The sequence below is a fragment of the Cynocephalus volans genome, chromosome 6 (assembly GCF_027409185.1).
Source record: "Cynocephalus volans isolate mCynVol1 chromosome 6, mCynVol1.pri, whole genome shotgun sequence".
Taxonomy (NCBI): Eukaryota; Metazoa; Chordata; class Mammalia; order Dermoptera; family Cynocephalidae; genus Cynocephalus; species Cynocephalus volans.
In genome coordinates, this window is record NC_084465.1 from 37,980,488 (window position 1) to 38,004,025 (window position 23,538).

The following is a 23,538-nucleotide window of genomic DNA, read 5'->3' on the forward strand; positions in this document are numbered from 1 at the left end:
GGGATTGGGGGTAAGGAGAATGAGTAATTATTGTCTAATGAGTAAAGAATTTCAGTTTCGCAAGATGAAAAAAAGTCCTGTGGATGAACGGTGGTGACGGTTGCGTAACAATGTGAATATATATAATGCCACTGAACTGTGCTTTAAAATGGTTAGAAGGGGGGGCTGGCTGGTTAGCTTAGTTGGTTAGAATGTGGTGCTAATAACAACAGAGTTCAATCCCTGCACTGGCCAGCCACCAAAAAAAAATTTTTTTAATAAAAATAAAATGGGTAAAATGATGAATTTTGTTATGTATATTTTACCACAATTTAAAAAGATAACTTTAATATTTGTGTCCTAATTCATGTGGGACTCTCAAAGAGGCTATTTGTGTTAAAAGATAAAAGAAAGATTTGTGTTTTGTGTTCCATGAAGCTTAGGGATTGGAGTAAGAGATTAAAGAGAAACAATTAATGAACACATCTGAAAACAGCTAAGTTTCACACAAATATATGGATTTTTATTGACACATGATATTTTCTTACAGTAATAAATATAATGCAATCTTCTTAGGATTCATTTGGAGTTGGGAAGGCAGTGATAGTAGTCAGACTTGTGGTACCATGTTCTCAGAGCTGCATGTCAGAGAGGACCTGTGTGTTGCTCAAAAGTCTTTCAGATGTGTGCAATATCTGCATCAGCCCAGATGCTTCTCTTCACACTGTAAAGGTGATTTGTGATCCCTGTTCAATATCACCCTAGGTTTTCTTCCCCCCCATTTTAACACATCATAAAAATAGCTAGTACCATAAAAAGTCAACATTTCAAATATAAAAATTCTTTTATACAAATATAATTCATGATAAAATCATTCTCAAAATACAGCATTGCTATATATGAGTTTAAAACATTATTAAAATAAATATATCCTAGAGAAAATTTCATTTTCATCACAAAATTATAAAACAGATGCATATAAAACTAATTCATGATTGACTCTTCTTCAGGGGGTCTCCTATTCTCTCTCCTACTCAGTGTATCTACCCACACTGCCCATGACCTACCTACCTACACACTCTCTACCTGGTGCTTCTGTGGTGAGAAGGGTCTTCCTGAACCAATTTGCCCTAGCACACTTTTCTAGCCATCGTCCAGTTCAGAGGTCTTATGAGCTTGGTGCTTTCTAGAGGCTGGGGAAAGGTATGTCAACTACCACATAAAGGGAACTATCCTGTCTCCTATGTGGGATTGTAACAACCCTTTTCCCAGATAAGGGATGTATTCTGATAATATGAATTATTTAGATTTCTGGTAGAGCTGGACAGTACTAACCCTGATTTCCAGAATCTAGAACTTCTCTTTCCGGACTGATCCCTAGATGTTGAATGGGGCATATTTTGAAGAGCCGTCTTGTGACTCCTGCAGCATTCTAATATTTGCTTAGAAATGAGACAGCCAGAATGCTTAGCAGAGAATATAGATGTGTTTCTAAATATCTTGGTGAGAGGAGAGAAAAAGGAATATAAATCTACATAAACTTCTAAAGTTTCCAGTTATTGTTAATCATTTCTCTAAGTAGTATGATTTCAGTTCTTCTCCAATGATACAAATTAACAAGTTTCACTAAACAATAAGCTGAACAACTAAACTGGTTGACATTTATAGCTGCCCTTCCAACTACTACCAAAGGGCAAGGGTTTTCAGGAAAATCTGGCTTGCAAAACAGAAGTGGTAAATCTTCATGGATTTGAAGTACCTTTCACCATTGCCAAGAAGCTATTTATCCAGTCCCATATGAACGTCCTCAATTCCTTTTACCAAAATGTTTTTTTTTTCTTTTTCTTTTAAAAATCATTATTCGTTTTTGTTTTCTGAGGCAGAGGCAACTATTCTTCTTACAACTCCATGAGCAAATGTCCCATGCAAACATCTGCACTGCTCTTTAAAGCCGTGTTTCTTGCACCTCTTCTTCTGTCTCCTCCTTCAGAGCAGCAATTTGGGATCGAGACTTGTGCTTGCTCGAGTTCCGGTGAGGCAGAAGCCTCACCCTGTCCGAGGAGCTGATGGCCTGCTGGAAGATGCTCTTCTCGCTCAGTAATTTCTGGATAGAATCATACTGTCGCACTTTGTTGTCTTCTATGACCTAGGGAAGTGCTGTTAATGAGATCTCAGACAGAAGGCAGGTCGGACCAGAACACAGACAGAAACTAGCATAGGGTCAAAGGAAAATAAAAGCCAAAACCAAACAAACAAACAAAAAAACCCAAACAAACCCATAGCATCCAGAGCCTAGCATTTTGAACAGTCAGGTATATCTCATTTAACTGCTGTGTCCTCTTGCTTTAAGGAGGTTCTACCACCTGTGAAATTAGCTGTAATTTTCTATGTAGCAGCAGGAAGATTTTTTAAAAAAATTATTATGGTACTGGGCAACACACTTCTTTAGGGAACTTTAGAGGAACTGAGGGTGCTTTGAAAACAAGGATTAATGTTAGATCCCTTAGATATTATCTTAAAAATGGGTAGAAGACCACTTCACCATGAAAGAGTTGAACCTCTTCCAACAGTGGTGGATCTGAAGCTTAAAAATTTCAAACTGAAGAGGATATGCCTGAGTTTAATATGCCTCCTTTGCATGTCAAAGTTGAGCAAACGCAAGGCCAGAGGACAGAGGGCTTTAACCAACCTCCTGAACTTATCCATGGCAGGGCAAGAGGTTGTGAATCTGTCCCCCTAATCTGTCACTTCAAACTTAGTAATAATAATGGTAATAACAATCTTTCAGTAAGGAAGGCGTTTACCTCCAGGAGGCTCAAAAGCCTTAACAGAAATGACGTGATACATCATCCTCTGAACTTCCTTGTGACTAAACCAGGGGGAATTTGTAAACATCACTTGAAGGAATCTGTGACAGTTTTGAAAGCACAATGGTTCAGAGAGGCACTGACCAGAGCTCCAAATAATGACTAGGAAAATGAAATGAGCCCCTCAACTACAACATTAAAACCATAAATCAGATCGTAAGACAACCAAGCCTGCTGGACCCCATCCAAGGGAGATTTAGTTATTGAAAGAACCAGAAAAACTTTTTTTTTCTTTTTTTTTAAGTAGAGTATTTTTTATGATTTGGTCACCAAATAAAGAGCTCAAAAATATAGATAACCAATTTATTAATGTAACTTAGTAATATGCTGCTATTTTAGATTTAATGAATTTCAATCTCACCTCATAGTTCAGATCAAAGTGAAAAACTTGTGCAGCTATTTTGAGTAAAGCTGGATGGATGTATGTCACATGTTTTAAGGAAGAATGTGTACATTGCTGCAATTTACAGTAACTATCATGTATGAGATTGCTATTAAGAATGACAAGAGAAAAGAGATCTTGAGTAAATTTATAAAGACTCACCAAAAATCGTTGACATTCCAACATTGCTTCTATCCTGTGTTCAGAGAGGATTACTGTGCAATCAGCAAATGCTTGTTTTAAAGTTCTTCGAATTATTTGGTATGTTCTAGAAAAGAAAGAAAATACCACATATAACATCAGAGAACTGCCTTTATTCTTGATAATATGCCTATTGTTCTATCAATTTAGTTCTTTAAATTAATTCTTTCTTTAAATACTTTTAACATAATCTTGATACAGAGTTAGTCACAGTCAGCTTTCCAGCCATGGGGTAGATTCTAAGTATCTATAAATAAATAGAAGAGAAATATTTTGAATAAAATTTCATAAATAAGTACATTTTTTCATTATGTAGAATCACCGGTAGTTCACTATTTTACATAAATATGTTTATGGAATAAATGGGATATAAACAAAAATCATAAGGATTAGATTATGCCCATGTAACTAAATATTTCATCATGTTTTGACAGGGGGAATAGTTTATATGAAATTCCAAACTACTCTCGAAAGAGAACACAGGCCTCTTATACAGGGTAATAAGCACTTGTAGTCATGTCAAATAGTGACTTTTATTTCATGTCTGGAGGAAGTCCCCCACTTGCAGACATGTCAGCATAATGGAAGTCTGTGTCAATATGAAGTAGGTCTCAATGATTCTGCTCCCCTATGCTATTAACTAAAAGGATTTCTGAAACTCACATTGGATCCAAATGAGCACTGGGTTCATCAAGCAGCAAGATCTTTGCCTTACTGAGGACCGATCTGGCCAAGCATATCAACTGCTTGTGGCCATGGCTCAGAACATAACCCCCATCAACAAGGACAAAATCAAGCCTCCCAGGAAACTGTTCTATCACAGATCTGAGTCCAACCTGCAGAAAAGAAAGAGGGAAAACACTGTTCATAGAGAAGGTAGTTCAGATACCACATGGTTAAAAACACTCAAGAGGCTGATGATCTAAAAATAAACATAGGTATTCTGAAGGCTTAAATTTCATATCAACCCCCACCCCAACTCCCACTATTTGAGTTTGTTTGAGCAATAGTCTATTTATAATCTTGGCAGCTATAAAAGATTAGTCTATGACTTGTTATAGCTCTGTACTTCATTCATTCAGAAAACTTTCAATGAGTACCTATTCTGTGCCAGGTACCTCAACAGGCATTGAGGAAATGATAAAGAGCACATGGTTCCTGCAAGGTTTAGGGTTCATAAAGCCATATATTAGTACAGTCATGCACCACATAACAATGTTTCATTCAACCATGAGCATGAACATGATGGTGGCCCCATAAGATTATAATGGCTATACCATATAAACTAAGTGTGTAAATAGGCAATACTGTCTAGGTTTGTATAAGAACACTCTATGATGTTTGCACAATGACAAAATCACCTGACGATGCATTTCTCAGAACATATCCCCATTGTTAAGTAATGCATGATTGTATTTATAATACAATTGAATATATGCTGGAAAAGATAATATGTATAGAATGCAGTTATTTACTCCATCATGACATCCTGTGTAGATCGTAGAGGACAGAAGGTAGCATAAAAGGGGAAAGATATGACATGGCACCATACTTCCCATCCTTTATGTTACCTGCCATCCTCTACTCTGGCATAATAGAGGATGAAAGATTTCATAAAGAATCAACTGGGGAGGTTTTCAGAATTACATATGGCAACTCACCTACACATCTTTTCAATTCATGAAAACTGATTGTAAGAAATTGGTAAAACTATGAAATATTTTTAAAAAATGGAGTTAAAATAGTGATGTATTACCAGGGGATTTAAAGACTCTTAAATATTGGGCTATAGATTATAAGGGTCAATGGCTTATTTTTTTAAGCTGGACAGTAATAAAGAAAAGTTTGTAAATGTAAGTGAGATACAGAAACCTATGCTATCAAAATAAGACAAAAATTACTGGTCTTGGGCTCTTATCATTTATTCAAATAAATGTGCATTAAATGTTTATTTTTTGCCAAGTACTGCTGAGTGTATAAAGGCTAAAGAGATATATAGAAGACTGTCTGTAGCCCTTGAGGAGTCTGGAATTTAATATGAGGATGCAAGATGTGCTCCCACCTAACTCTAATATAGGTAGAATGAGATAACAGCCTTCAGAAAGAATCTTATGTTTTCAGAAATGAATTCAGAAATGGCCCATATCACTGTTTTGTTTCAGCAAAAATGAACTGTGTGTCCATCATGTACATTGCAGACAATTCTCTATTTCTTGACTGGTTTCTCATTAATCTCACTTTGTCAGAATTCATTAAAGTTTGAAAAGGGTTTCTGAGATAGTAGGGAATGTAAACACATTAATTAGACAAGGGGGATCACTCTGATGTGTCCCTGAAGACTCAAACATAAAACTACTCTGGGATGCAAGAGAATGTGAATAAAGGACATTGGGCAGAGAGTTAGGGGACCTGTGTCTTTGTCTTCAACCTCTTGCTCTTTATTGTTTCAGCCTGTGAATCTGCTATGGTATTTCCCTCCTTAAAACAAAAACAAAACCCTTCTCTTGCCTCCAGGTTCTCCTTTAGCCATCACTCAACATCTACCCACTTTTTCACCTAGAAATGTCAAAAAATCAGTATACATCTGTTGTCTCACTGCCTAATACCACAGAACATTTTTTCTTCCTAAAACACCTGTTCCTTGGCTTATGAAAAACTACACACTCTGTGACAATAACTTCCTATTATCTCTTCCTGTCCCTTGAATATTAGTTTTCTTCGCCCTGAATTCTCCAAACTCTCCACTGAGATCTCAGTCATTTTTAGGGTATCAATGACCACCTATAAGCTAATAATTTTCAGATCTTTGTCTCCAGCCCTGGACTTCTTCCAACTACTTCTTAAATCCTTCTTCTTTTTGCCAACCCTATGAAAGTAACCCTAGTTTGGGCCATCATCATCTTGCAAATTCTAACTGGTCGAATTATCAATCCACCACACAAACACACCAGGGATCTTCTTAAAATGCAGGTCTGACCATATCATCTCTGTTTTAACTCCTGTGGTAGTTCTCTTCCTGGTAGAATAAAATCTGAGCTCTTTGACATGGCATATAAGGCATCCAGAATCGAGCCCCCTACACTCATTCCCAGCAGCTCCAAACAGCATGTCCTTCCCTATATACCTCATGTTCTCAGGATTGTGCCACTGCTCAGCCTGGAGTATCCTGGATATCCCTGATCATCCCTTAGGGAAGTCAGACACCAAGTCATGGTAATACTTCTGCAAATTTCCCATGTTAAACTGTAAGTTTTTTGAGGATAAAGAGGTGGTCTTCAGGTCTGTGTCCCCAGTGCCAAGGCTGGACATATTGTCAGCCTCAACCCATCCATTCATTCTTTCACCAAATATGTACTGAGCTCCTTGAATGCTGGTGGTCAAACAAAAGAAACAGAAGTTTGAAGAATGATAAGTGAATCAAAACTTAAGGATGAATGAATGATTGCTGGTTTTAGTTATGCCATTACAGAGTATGATCTGATTCATATTGCTTTGCCAGTGAGTTTTCAAGACTGTATAAAGATCCTCCGAAAATCAAATTACAAAATTAGAAGTTCCCTAACACTGGCAGAGATGTCAGTACTTTATATCAGATCAATCGGCAGCATTTGAAGATTTTCTTTTTTTAGTTAAATTAACCATCAAGAAAAGTCTTTGTTAAAAACTAGAGCTCTGAAGTCAAACAAATGGCTTTGAATCCACGCTCCTCCACTCATTTGCTGATTATGTCAGGTGTGTTACTTTACGTCTCATTTACTTCATATGGAGGTCATAATAGTATTGATGTTAAAGGGTTGTTATGAGGATTAAATGAGAAAATCTGTGGAAATAAGCTGCCACAAAGTACGGCATATGGTAAGCACATAATACATGGTAACAATTAGCATTGTTGGAGACTGGGAAAACTCAAGGCCATGGGATCGGTTACTAAAACACTGTCCTAGTGCAACAATAAGGTTTGTAAGATTTTCCATTCCCAAGTTGCCTTGAGAAGTAAGATAGCAGGAAGTACTGCAATACTATTAAGTTAAACCATACTCATAGTAACAGGGTTGACATTTTGGTAAGAGTGTAGTATTCTCCCTCTATATTCATACCAATCACACAATAATCTCCTAAGACCATACTAGGAAAGCTACTTTACTGTGTTGTACTTTGCACTTTCCTGTGATAAAAGCAAACTGTGCTTTTCCTCAGATGAAACTCTTTACTACAAGTAAATAATTAAATACTTAAATATATATCACTGTCAATATTTAGAGAACAGAATTTTAAAATGAATGACAGCAGGACTGACTAATGTAGGGGGTATTTTGCAACATTTCTATCTCACTGTTTTATTCATTATGAAGTATAGTAAAAATCTTGTACAATCATATTCACTAGAAAAAGGTCAATATACACTAGTAAGACTAAATTTTGAAGTCAATGCACATTTCACAAACTTATTAAGCACTTGTTTTCCGCCAGATATTGTGATAGGATTTGGGTAGAAAATAGGAAGCAAGATAGACTAGCAATTGTTTTTGAAAAGATACAGTTATTGTTACCAAGTAATATGTGCTGCTAGGAATGGCTTAAATTTGCCTGTTTATTTGGATATAAATGACTGCTTAGTTATGTATTCTTTCAAAAGATTCTTAATGAGAGTTTATTAAATTCTAGGTACTATGACAAACCTGGGAATTCAAAGATGAATAACATAGGCCCTGTCTTGAAAGAACTCATGGTCCAGATGGGGAGAAATACAATAAAAAGAAAATTGCTGTTCCAAAAGGTAAGTGCTATGAGCACATAAACACACAAGAAAAGACAATGAAATTGCTACAGAGATCATCTAATTTAGCGATCTTTTGCAGCAGAATCTTTTATACACACACACACACACACACACACACACACACACACACATATGAGGATACTTCAAAGAGTTCATGGAAAAATAGAATTAAAAGATAATCCTTTTTTTTTTTTCCAGCAAGATGGCTGACTAGAAGCAGCCAGCCCTTGCTTCTAATGCAAAAAGTCCAAAGCAACAAGGAGATAGTCACCTGTAGACTGTCTAGGAGAAAACAATGGAATCCAGCAAAACAGTGAAGGAAAACCCCCCAAATGACCAGAAGAGAGGAGTTCAAATGTGCACATCACAAAGAAATGATTAAGTTTTTTTTTTTTTTTTTTTTTTTTTTTGTCGTTTTTTCGTGACCGGCACTCAGCCAGTGAGTGCACTGGTCATTCTTATATAGGATCCGAACCCGCGGCAGGAGCGTCGCCGCACTCCCAGCGCAGCACTCTACCGAGTGCGCCACGGGCTCAGCCCAGAAATGATTAAGTTTTGCATTGATGAATAGGTTAATTACTCTGAATAGGTCAACACACATTGCATAAACATCCTGAAATATAACTCTATACCCATAAATATGTATAATCAATGTTTTAATAAAAAATTTTAGACAAATAAATAAATAAAATCTCTAGCAGGAGATTATGCAAACCGTACACACACACAAAAAAGGATAATATGAATCTTTCCATGAACTTTTTGCAGTACTCTCATAAACATATATATCCCCAATATGATCTTATTAATACTATCATCACAAACCATTTTTCAATATATTAAAAATAAACTTTAGCTCAGTCTTGTCCAAACTAAGATAAACTCAAAATTACTAGAATCTAAACTTTCCTAATTATTTTCATTCCAATCTAGCATTAAAAAGTTTTTAAATAAACTCATCGACAATTTGTGAATATAAAGAACTTTAGGATATAAGAATTTGTCAGCTTTATGCTACTGAGCTGACAAATCGAATGTACTTCTCAAAATGCTATTAAGAAACAAGAAATTTTATTTTGTGACATATCAAACTAAAAAACGCCTAACAGTCTGTAAAGCACCAGGCATTTTGTTCAAAATGTTGACTTTTGCTATTGCCGCACTCTGGAATGTTGTTATGGTGCAATAGTTTGCTCTTATGACAAGGAAACATGAAAAAAATCAGAGAAGTGAACTGTGGTTTGTCTGAATAGTCCATTAGTGGGCGGTTATAAAAATAGACGCTCTCAACTCCTTTTGACACTCCTTTTGCTCCTCTGCAGCTTTTTCAGGGCAAATTGTCAACTTAAAAGACCACTCTTTCTGCTATTTTAGCTGGCTCTCTAAAATGTCTTACCTGACTATCACTGTGTAAGGATGGAAACTATTTTATAACTAATCTAAAAAGCAAACAGTAACCAAAAAAGCCTTCATTCTAAAACAAACAGACATGGTGCTTATATTATGGAGGACGCTGAGAGAGCTTGCGGGTGAAACAGCTTGTGAACCAGAAGTCAGAGATGCAGCTCTGTTCCTGCACCCACCAGGAATCCCAGCCAAGGCTCTGAGACTCCTCAAGGCTCAGTAGCCTCGTTACTAAAATGGGAGTGGTAATGTCTGCTCTGTATCAATCACAAGGCTGTTTTCATGATATAGTACACAAGAAATGAAAGAATCCTTTATTCATCCATTCATTCAATCAATATTTATTGAACACCATCCACAAGGCCTACCTATGGGCTACATGTTAGGGGTCCATTTTTTTCCTGTTAGGATTCAGTCTCTTTTGAGATTCTCTTTGGTATATGCAGCTGATAACATCATTTTGGCACAATACTGGGGGCAAACTGTCTGTGCCTGAGTCGTTTGGGGATAGGAAAATTAGACCACCTCAGTTCTAGATCCTAGATAGAAACTTTTTTCTTCCTTAGCCTTGCTTTAAATTCTTCCATAGCCAAGATGAAGTTGTGGGCCAAGGGCATAAAAGGAAAGGGGGCTGTGTGGGCCAGCTTTGGTTCTAAGCCTTCGAGCTGGTAAGTAGGCACAAATCTCCATGACTTCACAAAATCTAATCCAGGTCAGCAAGGATAAGGTTCCACTCTGGAATTTGGGGTCAAGCCCAAGCTAGAAATAAAGTGCCTCTTGGCCTGGCATTGTCATAGTGTGTATTTTTACTTCCATTTGGGAGAAGGGGGAATTATGCAGGAGATACTGTTGGGATAACGTTCAGGTGTTTGGTTATCTCATTACTTCATTTCCCTTTAGAGACACAAGTCACACCCAGGTTACAGAGAAGTCTAGGTGAGATTACATACACTCCAGCTTGCCCCAGACAGTCCTGCTTTACACCTTTTGTCCCAGTGTCCTTTCCAGCTTAGAATTTGACACACCCCAAAATGTTCCTGTTTGGATAAATTATATGACCAACCATATAGAACTAAAGCCTAGGCCTTATAACTTTTAAACCCAAATCCCTTTTTCTGCTTCTCTAGGCTATTGCTTGTTTGTTTGGATTCTACTTTTGAGCCTTGTCAATAAAAACTCATCACTACTACTTAAAGTACATTACAGGAACATCATCACTTTGTTCACAAACAGCAAATTATTAAAACGGGGATCAGTAAAAGATATACCTAAATATGAACTGATCAAATAAAAATTTAGACAGGTAAAATTTTTGTATTATATTAGTATTTAAAACCATAACCATGTCTTCTAATATTTTAGATTATTTTATGATCCTGCTTTCCTGTAAATTTTATTCTGACCTTGTGATACTTGCCAATTTTATAAAGTCTAATGTCTTCCTTCCCAAGTTTCTCTCCCACAGCATTGTGTTCCTATAGCTCACTCTCTGAAGTTACATCAAAGATCTTAAAATGTATTACTTGCAATTTAGTTAATGTTTTCTTTAAAATCCCTGTGTTTGTTGGGTAATAAGGAAACTTTGATAATGAAAATGGTTAATCTAAGTGAATTTTATTAGGGGCATGTTAAGGTTGGGCACTCAACGGGTAAGTGTTTAACACTCACAGACATTTCAAAGCTCCTGGCAAAGTCTACTCTGAAGGGAGGCAGAAAAGGGAAGAACATTTGGGATAAACAGAAATTAGGCTGCAACAACCAAAAGTGCAGGAAATAGGGGAATAAAATTGTTCTCTAAACAGATCTTTTAGTTTCAACAGTCTTAGGTCTCATGATTCTATTCTTCCACCATTCAGAGCTATGGAATTACACCTCAAAGTTTAACAAAACGGAACAATTTATGTTCCCTCTTTATTTAATATCATGCCTATATTCCATGAATTATCAGTTTACAGATAGGGTACCCTGTTAAGGGAATCAAGAGTTTCAGTCTAGATGTCCTCCATCCTAAATTCCTCTGTATAATGCCTTCAATTATAATGAACCACCTGTTGGATAAGCATAAGGTGTAATTCAGGAATTTTGGTTCTATTTTAATCCATATATTTCCTCTATGGTGTCTTAATGACTTCAAAAGGTGGCATATGCCTCATCTAGGTCATGTGGCATTTTGCCTGGTAGCATTCATAGCCATATTCCCCGAAGGCAGAATACTCCTGGTGACTTCCAGAGAAGACTACAGTCATCTGCAGGTGCTCTAGCATGAGCACCATCCTTCTGCTAACCCACTGTTTCCCAGAGAAGCATGTCAAACAAACTAAAGCCTCCTCCTTGTGCAGCGAGAGCTTCAGTACCCAGAGAGCAAACAGATGAGAAGCTGTGGAGAGATGATTCTTTACATCAGGGATAATCCCAGTGCACTGTAGGTGTTTGGGTCTCGCTAGTTCATGTCTTATTGAATCAAATTGGTTAGGGAAGAAGACCAAAGTAATGCTATTTGTGGGTCCTGCTATAGATTAAATGTTTGTGTCCCTCCAAATTCATATGTTGAAATCCTAAACCCCCAAGATGATGGTATTAGGAGGTGGGGCCTTTGGGAGGTGATTAGATCATGAGGGCTCTACCCTCGATCCATGATATATATGTGGGTCCTTTTGAAAGAGACCCCAGAGAGTTAGCTCACCCCTTCTGCCATGTAAGGATGCAGCTAAAATATAGTCCTCTGTGAGGAAGCAAGCCCTCACCAGACATTGAATCTGCCAGTGCCTTGATCTTGGACTTTCTAACCTGCAGAACCATGAGAAATAAATGTCTGCTGTCTATAAGCTACCCAGTCTATGGTATTTTGTTATAGCAGCCAGAATGGGCTAAGTCAGGGCCTGATAGTTGGAGCCTTACTACTGAAGAGAGAGGGAGATGTCTAATCAAAAGTACTGGGTGCTCCAGGTATATAAGGGTTCTCCATTTTAAAGTTGTGTGCACACACACACACATACACATACAAAGGTAAATGTGTAAAATTATCTCAGCTATAACAACTATTCTGTATGTATATGAGTTACCTCATTCAAAATTATTTCAGTTAGCATCCTTACCTCATCTGCAACTTTCCATATTTCTCGATCACTCCACTGTTCATAGGGATCCAAGTTTTTTCTAAATGTTCCAGAAAAGATAAATACTTTCTACAGCAATCAAGAAAAGAAAAAGAAAGCATGAATAACCTAGATATCTTATTTATTCCCTTATTTTATTGTGAAATATTTTGAGCAGAAAAAATATTTTTAAATAATTTAACAAACACCTATGTACTTACCATCCAGTTTTCTTAAATTTTAGTATTTTATCATGATTGCTTTGTATCGTTTTTTAAAGAAACAAAATAGATTAGCAACATTTGAAGCCCCTCATGAACACAGTTCTAATCCCAATGTCCTTAGGATAAAGAAATTGAGATCATTGTAAGTTGTGGGAAATTAAAAATTTTTATTCTTAGCAATATTCCTTATTATAAGCAAATGTAATATAAAGTTAAAAAATTTTTAAAACAGTAAGTTTATGAGTTATAATTAACTTATTAGAACAAATTTTCATTTTGTTAATGTATTTTCTTTGGATTTCTTTAGTAAACTTAGCTTTCTAAGGGATTTTGAAATCGCTTTAACTTAGACATTTATTCAAACACAAATGTTCACCTGGTCTATTAACTGAGGCACACCTCTACATATAAGACCAGGCAGTCACAAGAAATAAATCAGTAAAAGAGGGGAAATCAAATATTTGCTTAACTGATTGTCCCAGAAAAGAGGCAGATATGACTGATTCTGATGAGGTGACAAAATGACAATCTAATTCTCTGCAAGGAGCATTGCACAGCTATCACTCTGAAACAGTCTAGGTGCCATATCACTGTCCACTTAAGTCTGCCTACAAGATTAAAAGAAAGTCTTAAAAATCACAGTCTTATTGGGAAATGCTGGTACTAATAATAATATTTAGCTCTCTGTGCATATAGGTGAACTGAAAAAATATTTTTGATTAACGTTTAGAATTATTTTTTCTTTGCCTTTTCTTCTTTTGCCTTTGGTTAGTAACACACACTAAGGGGAATTAAAAACTAAATTTCTTGAAGCCTTAGTTTTCACAAATTGCCTTAGACTGAGAGAGAATGCTCAGTGTCCATCTAGTCTGTAAGCAACTGCACAAGGCATGTCAGCTCCAGATTAATGATGCCTGTGCCTCCAGGAAGAAGGAAAGTATCCTCACCAAGGCAGCCAAGTTCAAGGAGGGTCATGTTAGAGTCCTCATCCCCCAGGGCATAATTAATGGCTTATAGTAATTTATAAGCCATATATAAAGAATAAAATTATTGCCAAATATCTCAGGAACTTTCTGGAAAGGGCAACCAGAAGCTTTATGTTGATATTTCTCAACCTGCATCAAAATCACCTTCTTGAGGAGTACTGACATCACTTTACAAAAGTAGATATAAGTTGCAAGGCCAGATTGCAAAAAAAGGGGGGGAAAAGATGGACATAGGTGAATATATGACTCATATGATCATAAGACACATGAGGGATATAATTGCACTGACCTTCAAGCTTTTAAGTAAATGAAAGTAATTTCCAAATAAGCTAAAGAGAGCAGACTAAGGGCATTATTGGGGAATTCTGACAAACTAAGGAAAATTAAACGAGAAGTAGCACTGAGAATTGAGTCAATTCATTATTTTAGCAATTGAGTTCATTTAGTACCTAAAGTTCAAAGACTTGGCAATAGAATTTTGCCATTTACTGTTTTTTACATATTTTATTTTATATTGTGGTTCTTTATATAAAATGTTTCTATCATTATTGAGAAGGTGAAATGACAACCATGAGTGTTAACCAAGTATTAGTATTATGTGCTTCAAAAAGTTATCTACACTAATTAACTTAGAGGCTGAGACACAGAGCTGCTATTATGGCAGGCTTACCATGCACCATGCCCTGAGACAGGCTCATTACATGTGTTATCTCTTTCCATCCTCGTATCAACCTAATGAGATAAATCCTATTATTGCACATAAAGAAATAGCAGCTTGGAGGGCCGGCCCGTGGCTCACTCGGGAGAGTGTGGTGCTGAGAAGAAATAGCAGCTTGGAGAAGAAGTTAAGTGACTTGCCCAAAGTCACTTAGTAGATTAGTAGGAGCCAAAATTCACACAGGAGTGTTTGTCTCGAAACTGGTGCTCCTCACCACCACAGCAAAATGCTTCAAGTCCTTTGTAGGCCAGATTTTTTCCCCTTGATTTGGATCTCAGGAAAGATTAAAAGGTGGGCAGGAGCAGCCCAGTGGGCGCATAGAGAGCACATCAGCATAGTCTTTATTTAAATACTGTTATCCATCTCTCCAGCTGCAGGCTCAGTTCCTGGATAGGTTAGCTTCCTCTTCCTATGCAGGATCTGAATTGAAGGTTTTATGTGATTTACATATCCAGTGGAAGCACACCATAGGAATGCTTGCTTTGGCCAAATGGAATAATGCCACTATCATAGAGGACTGTGGGTGGAGTCCAAAGGTGTGGCATCAAAGCAGACACAGAGTTATCAAAGGCAATGTGGCTTGCAAAGACGTCATAGTAATGCAGTTCTGGCCTGGTAGGTATGCCTGTGAACAGGAACCCAGCTTCTCTGATACTCAGCATTCTGCAAAATGGGAAATGCCACCTTTCTTTGCAAATCTACTCTACCTCTACATTTCCCCAGCTCAGTATATGGCACCTTCATGTCCCTAATCCAGAAACATGGTAATCATCACGATTTATCTTTCTCCCTAATCTATTCCAATGAAATTAATCATCAGTCTTGTGGACTGTTTTCCCAAAATATATGTAAATCATTTATTTCTCTATCTCTACTGTCACCATACAGTCCAAGCCACCAATATCTCTCCCTGGACCACTGTGAGAATCTCCTAATTGATTCCTTCCCTTTCACTCTTGCTTCCCTTTCACAGTCCATCCTCATTTAGTAACCAGAGAAATTCACTACAAGTATAAATTGGATCATTTCATTAACCTTAAAAGGCTTTTTTAAAAAACCTTCAACGGCTTTCCACTACACTCAGGGCAAAGTGTAATATGCTTAAGATGGACTACAATACCTTACATGATTTAGCCCCTTCTATCTCTTCTGGCTCATTCAGTTCCCTTCTCTACGACCTTCCCCTTTTCACTCCAGCTACACTGGCTTTCTTTCACTTCCTCGGCCTGTTTACACATTTTATTCTTCCTTCCTGGGAATCTCACCCCCTTCCTTCTTCCCATGGCCAACTACATCCTTCCGGTTTCAATTAAATGTCACTTCCTCAGGGGCATCTTTCCTGACCCTTAAAACCAAATAAGGTCCCTCTTAACACCTATATTTAACTTTCATAGTTTATAGTGAATATTAAGATTATATATGTGTCTGTGAGCATTTTGTTTTTAATGTCCATCTCTTCTACTAGAACATAACTTTGCTGTGTACCTGGTCATTAGCACAAGCTTTGTACATAACATTTGCTCAATAAATGTGGCCTGAACGAATAGGCTGATCAGGAGATAAAAAGTAAAAATATAAAAAAATTAAAGTCAGAATTCAGCATATGTTATTTTTCGTCCTTCTGAAAGAATAGCTACTAAAACCTACTGTTTTGATTTGTCTCAGAAGAGAAAAAAAAATATATATATATGTACATATATAAACACACATATACACACATGCCATGTATGGTTCTATTAACATGTGGTCCAAATGTTTATAAGAATCATAATCTTTAAAGGAAAACACATTGTTTTTTATAATTGCTCAGGAAGTGGTTTGCCTAACTTTAACTCATGATAGTCTAATACTTTATATAAACTATTTATCAAATATATGCTAATATATGACTTTTATCTAAAATAGGTATAAATTCAAAATTATGAAGGAAGAAAGCTATTTGTTGAAATCAGACACCAAAAGTTTTAGGTGTGGTGGATTTAACACAATTCAGAAATTCTGTAGGTCTTTAGTTTTTTGTCTAGTATAAGGTAATGAAGTAAGTGCTCCTTTAATTTTAAACAAAAATTAACTGAGCAAACTGGTTCAGCTAGAATACAATTTCATACAATTAACCAGACATTTCATTCCTGTATTACAAATAGTATCTGACACTCTCTTGCTTCTGGGGTGCCAGCAGGTGTCCTAGTTCTGTTTTCTAAACTGTTTGAACTTTCCACAAACTCATCTCCAAAGCTGAAAGGTCCTGGGAGTTCACCTAAGTCCTTTTCCCTGGTTTACAAATGAAACAGCCAAGGCACTGAGAAGTCACATGGCTTAGCCAATGTGGCACAGTCAGCTGGATTGTGCAGCAAAAAATACACCTGAAACTATCAATCACAAGATCCTCTACCTCTCTTTTAAGAAAGTGTTCACAAATAGGAAAGTTAGGGTGTGAAAATATTTGGTATTTATTTAATGTCATGTATGGTATAAAGAGCAATTCTTGAGACTTGGGGAAGAATAAAGAGAGCACCAGAGTTCAGCATATGACTAAACTCTTTCCTGAAGCTGACTCAACTCCTGAACTCAACAGAAACAGCTAAGCCTCCACAGAGTTCTCAGAGCTGCTCACGTACTTCTGCAATAGGCATTATGCTTTAGCATTGCATGTCAAATGAAAAACAAAAAAGCAATTTGGCTTCTGTGGTGGCTGAATGTAAAATAAATTAAATATGTGGGATGAATGAGTCTTTATCTTTAAACATATAGGGCTGTTTTGGTTTTGCTCAGAAGGAAATACACACACACACACACACACACACACACACACACACACACACACACATATACATCATGTATAATTCTATTAAAAATGTGGCCCAAGTGCTTATAAGTATCACAGTGGTTGTTATCTACCTTTCTGACAATGTCTGCAACATTTTCTTATAAATTGAATCTGTGCAATAAAAATTATCCAACACCAACAAACCAAGATCCTAAAGTTGCATTACAGAATGTTTAAAAATAAGTATTCTGCTGCTTTTAAAAACATGATATTAGCTAGATCAAGATGAATAAAAGGCAGGGGAGGAGCTCCAGGCCCCACCCTAGCACCCCGAACCAGCACAGCACAGGTGAGCCCGCTGGCGCCATCCAGGCAGTGGAACCACATGAGTCCATGCGGCCCCCTCACCCGCCACCTTGGACCCAGGCAATGGGGGAGCTCCAGGCCTTGCTCCGGTGCCCTGAACCAGAGCCATGCAGATGAGCCCGCCAGTGCCAGCCAGCAGTACCACGAGGCTCCACGTGGCCCCTCATCCTGCCTCAGACCAAGGGGGGAGCACGAGCCTACAGATCCAACCCACCGAGTTTGTCCCAGCAGAACTCCATGCACTAGGGGCTCATTCTATGACCACAGAGTCCCAAACAGGACCCAAGTTGGTTTAACATAAGTATGACCACACCTACTGTCAAGCAAAGACAGTTCACCCCTCACAGTAGCAACCAAGGCTACTCCACAGCCAACCTCAGTGTAATAGAAGAAGCAAAGCCCCTACCAAATGACCAAGCATCAGCAAAAAAACACCAGAAGTACAAACAATCAAGAAGAAATGACACCACCAAAGGATACAGTAATGCCCCAAAGTCAGACTCCATGGAACAGGGAATCCTTGAAATGTCTGAAAAAGAATTTCAAGCAATGATCTTAGGAAACCTTGAAGAAATAAAGGAAGACTCAATTAGAGAACACAATGAAACAAGAAAAAACATCCAGAATATGAAGAAGAAAATCTACAAAGAGATTAATACCATAAAAAAGAGTGTAGCAGAACATCTAGAAATGAAAGACTCACTCAACAAAATAAAAACCACAACTGAAAGCTTGAGCTGCAGGGTAGAGCAAGCAGAAGGAAGAATTTCAGAGCTTGAAGATGGTCTTTTTGAAATAACTCAGGCAGACAAAAAAAGGAAAAAAGCATTAAAAATAATGAAGAAAGCCTAAGAGAGATAGCAGATAATCTCAAGCAGTCTAACATCCAAATTGTGGGTATTCCTGAAAGGCAGAAGAAGGGAAAAGGTATCGAAAACCTACTCAAGGAAATAGTAACAGGAAGCTTCCCAGGTGTAGGGAGAGATACAGACCTTCAGATCCAGGAAGCTCAAAGGTCCCCCAACAGATTCAACCTAAAAAGATCCTCTGCAAGACATATTATAGTTAAATTCACAAAGTTCAAAGACAAAGAGAGAATTTTACAAGCAGCAAGAGAAATGCATAGGGGAACCCCTGTCAAACTAACAGCAGACTTCTAAACCAATTCTTTACCAATTCTTTCCTTCAGAAATGAGGGAGAAATAGTGTATTTCCCAGACAAACAAAAGTTGTGGGAGTTCATCTCCACATGACCAGCCCTGCAAGAAATTCTCAAGGGAGTCATTCATCTGGAATCTGAATAATGGTGACCACTATCACAAATGCACAAGAAAGAGAAAAACCCACAGTTAAAACAAAAATGCCAGCAAGAAAGAGAAAGAAACTAAATTATTCCACCTTGAATTCCCTAACTTTTAAGAAGAGAAATAAAAGGGGAAATAATGATCAAAAGATATTTAAACCACCTAAACAAGTAGCAATTAAATGACAGAAATTAAACAACACTTCTCAATAATTACTCTAAATGTGAATGGACTAAACTCCCCATTCAAAAGACACAGACTAACTGACTGGATTAAAAAGATAGACCCAAGTATATGCTGTCTTCAAGAGACTCACCTCACCTATAAAGACACTCACAGACTAAAAGTGAAGGGATGGAAAAAGATATACTGTGCAAAAGGAACCCCAAAACAAGCAAGAGTAGCTATTCTTATATGGGACAAAATAGACTTTAAACCAAAAAACATTTTAAAAGACAAAAAAGGCCATTATATAATGATGAAAGGAACTCTTGAGCTAGAAGACATAACAATCATAAGCATGTATGCACCCAATACTCGAGCACCCAGATTTATCAAACAAACACTCTTAGACCTAAAGAAGGTGATAGGACCTAGTACATTAATAGTGGGTGATCTGAACACCCCTCTCTCAGTATGGGACAGGACTTCCAGGCAACAAGTCAACAAAGAGATACAGGATCTAATCTACACACTAGACCAACTGGACTTGGCAGATATATACAGAACACTTCACCCAGCAGCTAAAGAATACACTTTCTTCTCCTCAGCTCATGGTACATTCTCCAGGATAGACCACATATTAGGTCACAAATCTAGTCTCAGCAAATTTTTAAAAATTGAAATCATTCCAACAATCTTTTCAGACCACAGTGGACTAAAACTGGAGATAAACAATAAGAAAATTGCTGGAAGCTATACAAATACATGGAAAATAAACAATAGGTTCCTGAATAATAGGCTTGGACCTATGGGTCCAAGAAAAAATTAAAGAGGAAATCAAAAAATTGCTAGAAGCTAATGAAAATAAAGACACATCATACCAAAACATATGGGATACTGCAAAAGCAGTACTAAGAGACAAATTTATTGCAATAAATGCATATATCAAAAAAATGGAAAGACTCCAAATAAACAATCTATTGCTATGCCTCAAAGCACTTGAAAACCAACAACAATCCAAAGCTACAGTTAGTAGATGGAAAGAAATAATTAAGATCAGAGCAGAACTAAATGAAATAGAGACCCCCAAAAAACAACAGAAAAGATCAACAAAACTAAAAGTCGATTTTTCAAGAAGATAAACAAAATAGACACACCATTAGCTAGATTTAAAAAAAAGGAGAGAGAAGACCCAAATAACAAAAATCAGAAATGAAAAGAGACACATTACAACTGACACCACAGAAATACAAAGTATCATTAGAGACTATTATAAACAACTGTATGACAACAAATTTGAAAACTGGGGGCCAACCCCGTGGCTCACTCGGGTGAGTGCAGCACTGAGAGCGCAGCGGTGCTGGGCGCCGAGGCCGCCAGTTCAGATCCTATATAGGGATGGCTGATGCGCTCACTGGCTGAGCACGGTGCAGGCGACACCAAGCCAAGGGAGCCAAGGGTTATGATCCCCTTACCGGTCACCAAAAAAATAAAAAAATAAAAAAATAAATTGGGAAGATATGGATAAGTTTCTAGAAACAAACAAAATACCAAGACTGAACCAAGAAGAGACAGAAAACCTGAACAGACCAATAACAAGCAAGGAGATTGAAGCAGTAATTAGCAATCTTCCAACAAAAAGAAGTCTGGGTCCAGATGACTTTTCAGCTGAATTCTATCAAACTTTTAAAGAGGAGTTAATACCAATTCTCGTGAAACTGTTCCAAACAATTGAAACAGACACTTCTCTCCCAAACTCATTCTATGAGGCCAACATAATTCTGATACCAAAACCAGATAAAGACACAACAAAAAAAGAAAATTGCAGGCTAATATCCTTGATGAGCCTAGATGCTAAAATCCTTAACAAAATATTAGCAATTAGAATACAGCAACATGTTTAAAAAATTATACACTATGATCAAGTGGGATTCACCCCAGGGATGCAAGGATGGTTCAAGATACAAAAATCAATAAATGTGATACATCACATCAACAAGCTTAAGGACAAAGACCATATGATTATCTCAATAGATGCTGAAAAAGCATATGACCAAATTCAACATTCCTTCATGATAAAGACTCTCAACAAATTAGGTGTAGAAAGAAAATATCTTAACACAATAAAAGCCATTTATGACAAGCCCACCACCAGTATTATTCCAAATGGGGAAAAACTGAATGCTTTCCCCTTAAGAACAGGAACAAGACAAGGATGTCCACTCTCACAACTTCTATTCAACATAGTACTGGAGGTACTAGCTAGAGCAATCAGGCAAGAGAAAGAAATACAGGGAATCCAGACTGGAGAAGATGAAGTCAAACTTCTCTATTTGTAGATAACATGATACTATATATAGAAAAATCTAAAGACTCTATCAAAAAACTCCTAGAGCTTGTTAATAACTTCAGTAACGTTGCAGGATACAAAATAAATGCCTAAAAATCAGTAGCGTTCATATACTCAAACAATGAATTAACAGAAAGAGAAATAAAGAAAGTAAGTCTATTTACAATTGTCACCAAAAAAATTTGACACCTAGGGATCAATTTAACCAGGGAGGTGAAAGACCTCTACAATGAGAATTACAAACCACTTCTGAAAAAAATTAAAGAAGATACAAAAAGACGAAAAGATATTCCATGCTCTTGGATTGGAAGAATTAACATTGTGAAAATGTCTATACTACCCAAAGTGATCTATAGATTCAGTGCAATCCTCATCAAAATACCAATGACATTCTTCACAGAAATGGAAAAAACAATCTTACCTTTCATATGGAAAAAACAAAAGACCCCAAATAGCCAAAGCAATCCTGAGCAAAAAAACGAAGTCGAAGGCATAACTCTGCCAGACCTCAAACTATACTACAAAGCTGTTGTAACCAAAACAGCATGGTACTGGTATAAAAATAGACATTCAGACCAGTGGAGTAGAATAGAGAACCCAGAAATCACACCTCAGGCTTATAGCTATTTGATATTAGACACAGACAACAAAAATCTACATTGGGGAAACGATTTCCTCTTCAACAAGTGGTGCTGGGAAAACTGGATATCCATATGTAGAAGAATGAAACTAGATATGCACCTCTTACCATACACTAAAATCAACTCAAAATGGATTAAAGACCTAGGTATAAGACTCAAAACCATAAAATTACTAAGGGAAAATATAGGTGAAATGCTTCAGCAGTTAGGTCAGGGCACAGGCATTATGAACATGAGCCTGAAAGCACAAACAGCAAAATAAATAAATAAATAAACAAACAAATGGGACCATATCAAACTAAAAAGATCCTGCACAGCACAAGAAATAATGAACAGAGTGAAAAGACAACCTACAGAGTGGGAGAAAATTTTTGCCAACTATGCATCCAACATGAGACTAATATCCAGAATATCCATAGAACTCAAGCAATTATACAGGAAAAAAATAAATGACCCAATTAAAAAATGGGCAAAGGTGATGAATAGACATTTTTCAAAGGAAGACATACAAATGGCCAACAGATACATGAAAAAATGCTCAACATCACTAGTCATCAGGGAAATGCAAATTAAAACCACATTGAGATACCACCTCACTCCAGTTAGACTGGCTATGATCAAAAAGACGGTGAATAACAAATGCTGGCGAGGGTGTGGAGAGAAGGGAACACTACTGCACTGTTGGTGGGAATGTAAATTAGTACAACCACTTTGGAAAACAATTTGAAGGTTTCTCAAACAACTACAGATAGATCTTCCATATGATCCAGCAATCCCTCTTCTGGGTATATATCCAGAGGAATCGAAATCATCATGTCAAAGAGATACCTGCACTCCCATGTTTATTGCAGCTCTGTTTACAATAGCCAAGATATGGAAACAACGTAAATGTCTGTTAATAGATGATTGGATAAGGAAACTGTGGTGTGTATATACACTATGGAATACTACTCTGCCATAAAAAAGAATGAAATACTCCCATTTGCAACAACATGGATGAACCTGGAGAAACTTGAGTGAAACAAGCAAAGCACAGAGGGATAAATACCTCATGTGCTCACTCATATGTGGGAGCTAAGAAAGAAGGCAGGAAAAAAGACCACAGTAGTCCCATGATCCACCAGAGGGAGGGAACATTCCTAGGGAAACAAATTGGAGTTGAGGGGAGAGGGGGATGGGGAAGGAGGTTTGGGGATAATTGGAAGAGGACAAAGGGTACAAAAGTAATTTCTGTTAATGGGTATGCCCCCAGTACGAATCTGGCCCCCACATCATGGGCAGGAGGTGGGACAATCAGCTTTGTATCTCATGA

General features: G+C 37.2%; 1 protein-coding gene across 1 annotated transcript in view; it reads right to left on the reverse strand.

Annotated features, from left to right (window-relative positions):
* Positions 1-1,924: 1,924 nt before the first annotated feature.
* CFTR (CF transmembrane conductance regulator) overlaps positions 1,925-23,538 on the reverse strand; it is a 151,802-nt gene continuing 130,188 nt past the window's right edge. The window contains exons 23-26 of the mRNA XM_063101034.1: positions 12,709-12,798; positions 4,093-4,265; positions 3,391-3,496; positions 1,925-2,125 (exon numbers count right to left, since the gene is read on the reverse strand). Of these exons, the coding sequence (XP_062957104.1) occupies positions 1,925-2,125; positions 3,391-3,496; positions 4,093-4,265; positions 12,709-12,798 (570 nt within the window). The remainder of the gene's footprint in view (positions 2,126-3,390; positions 3,497-4,092; positions 4,266-12,708; positions 12,799-23,538) is intronic.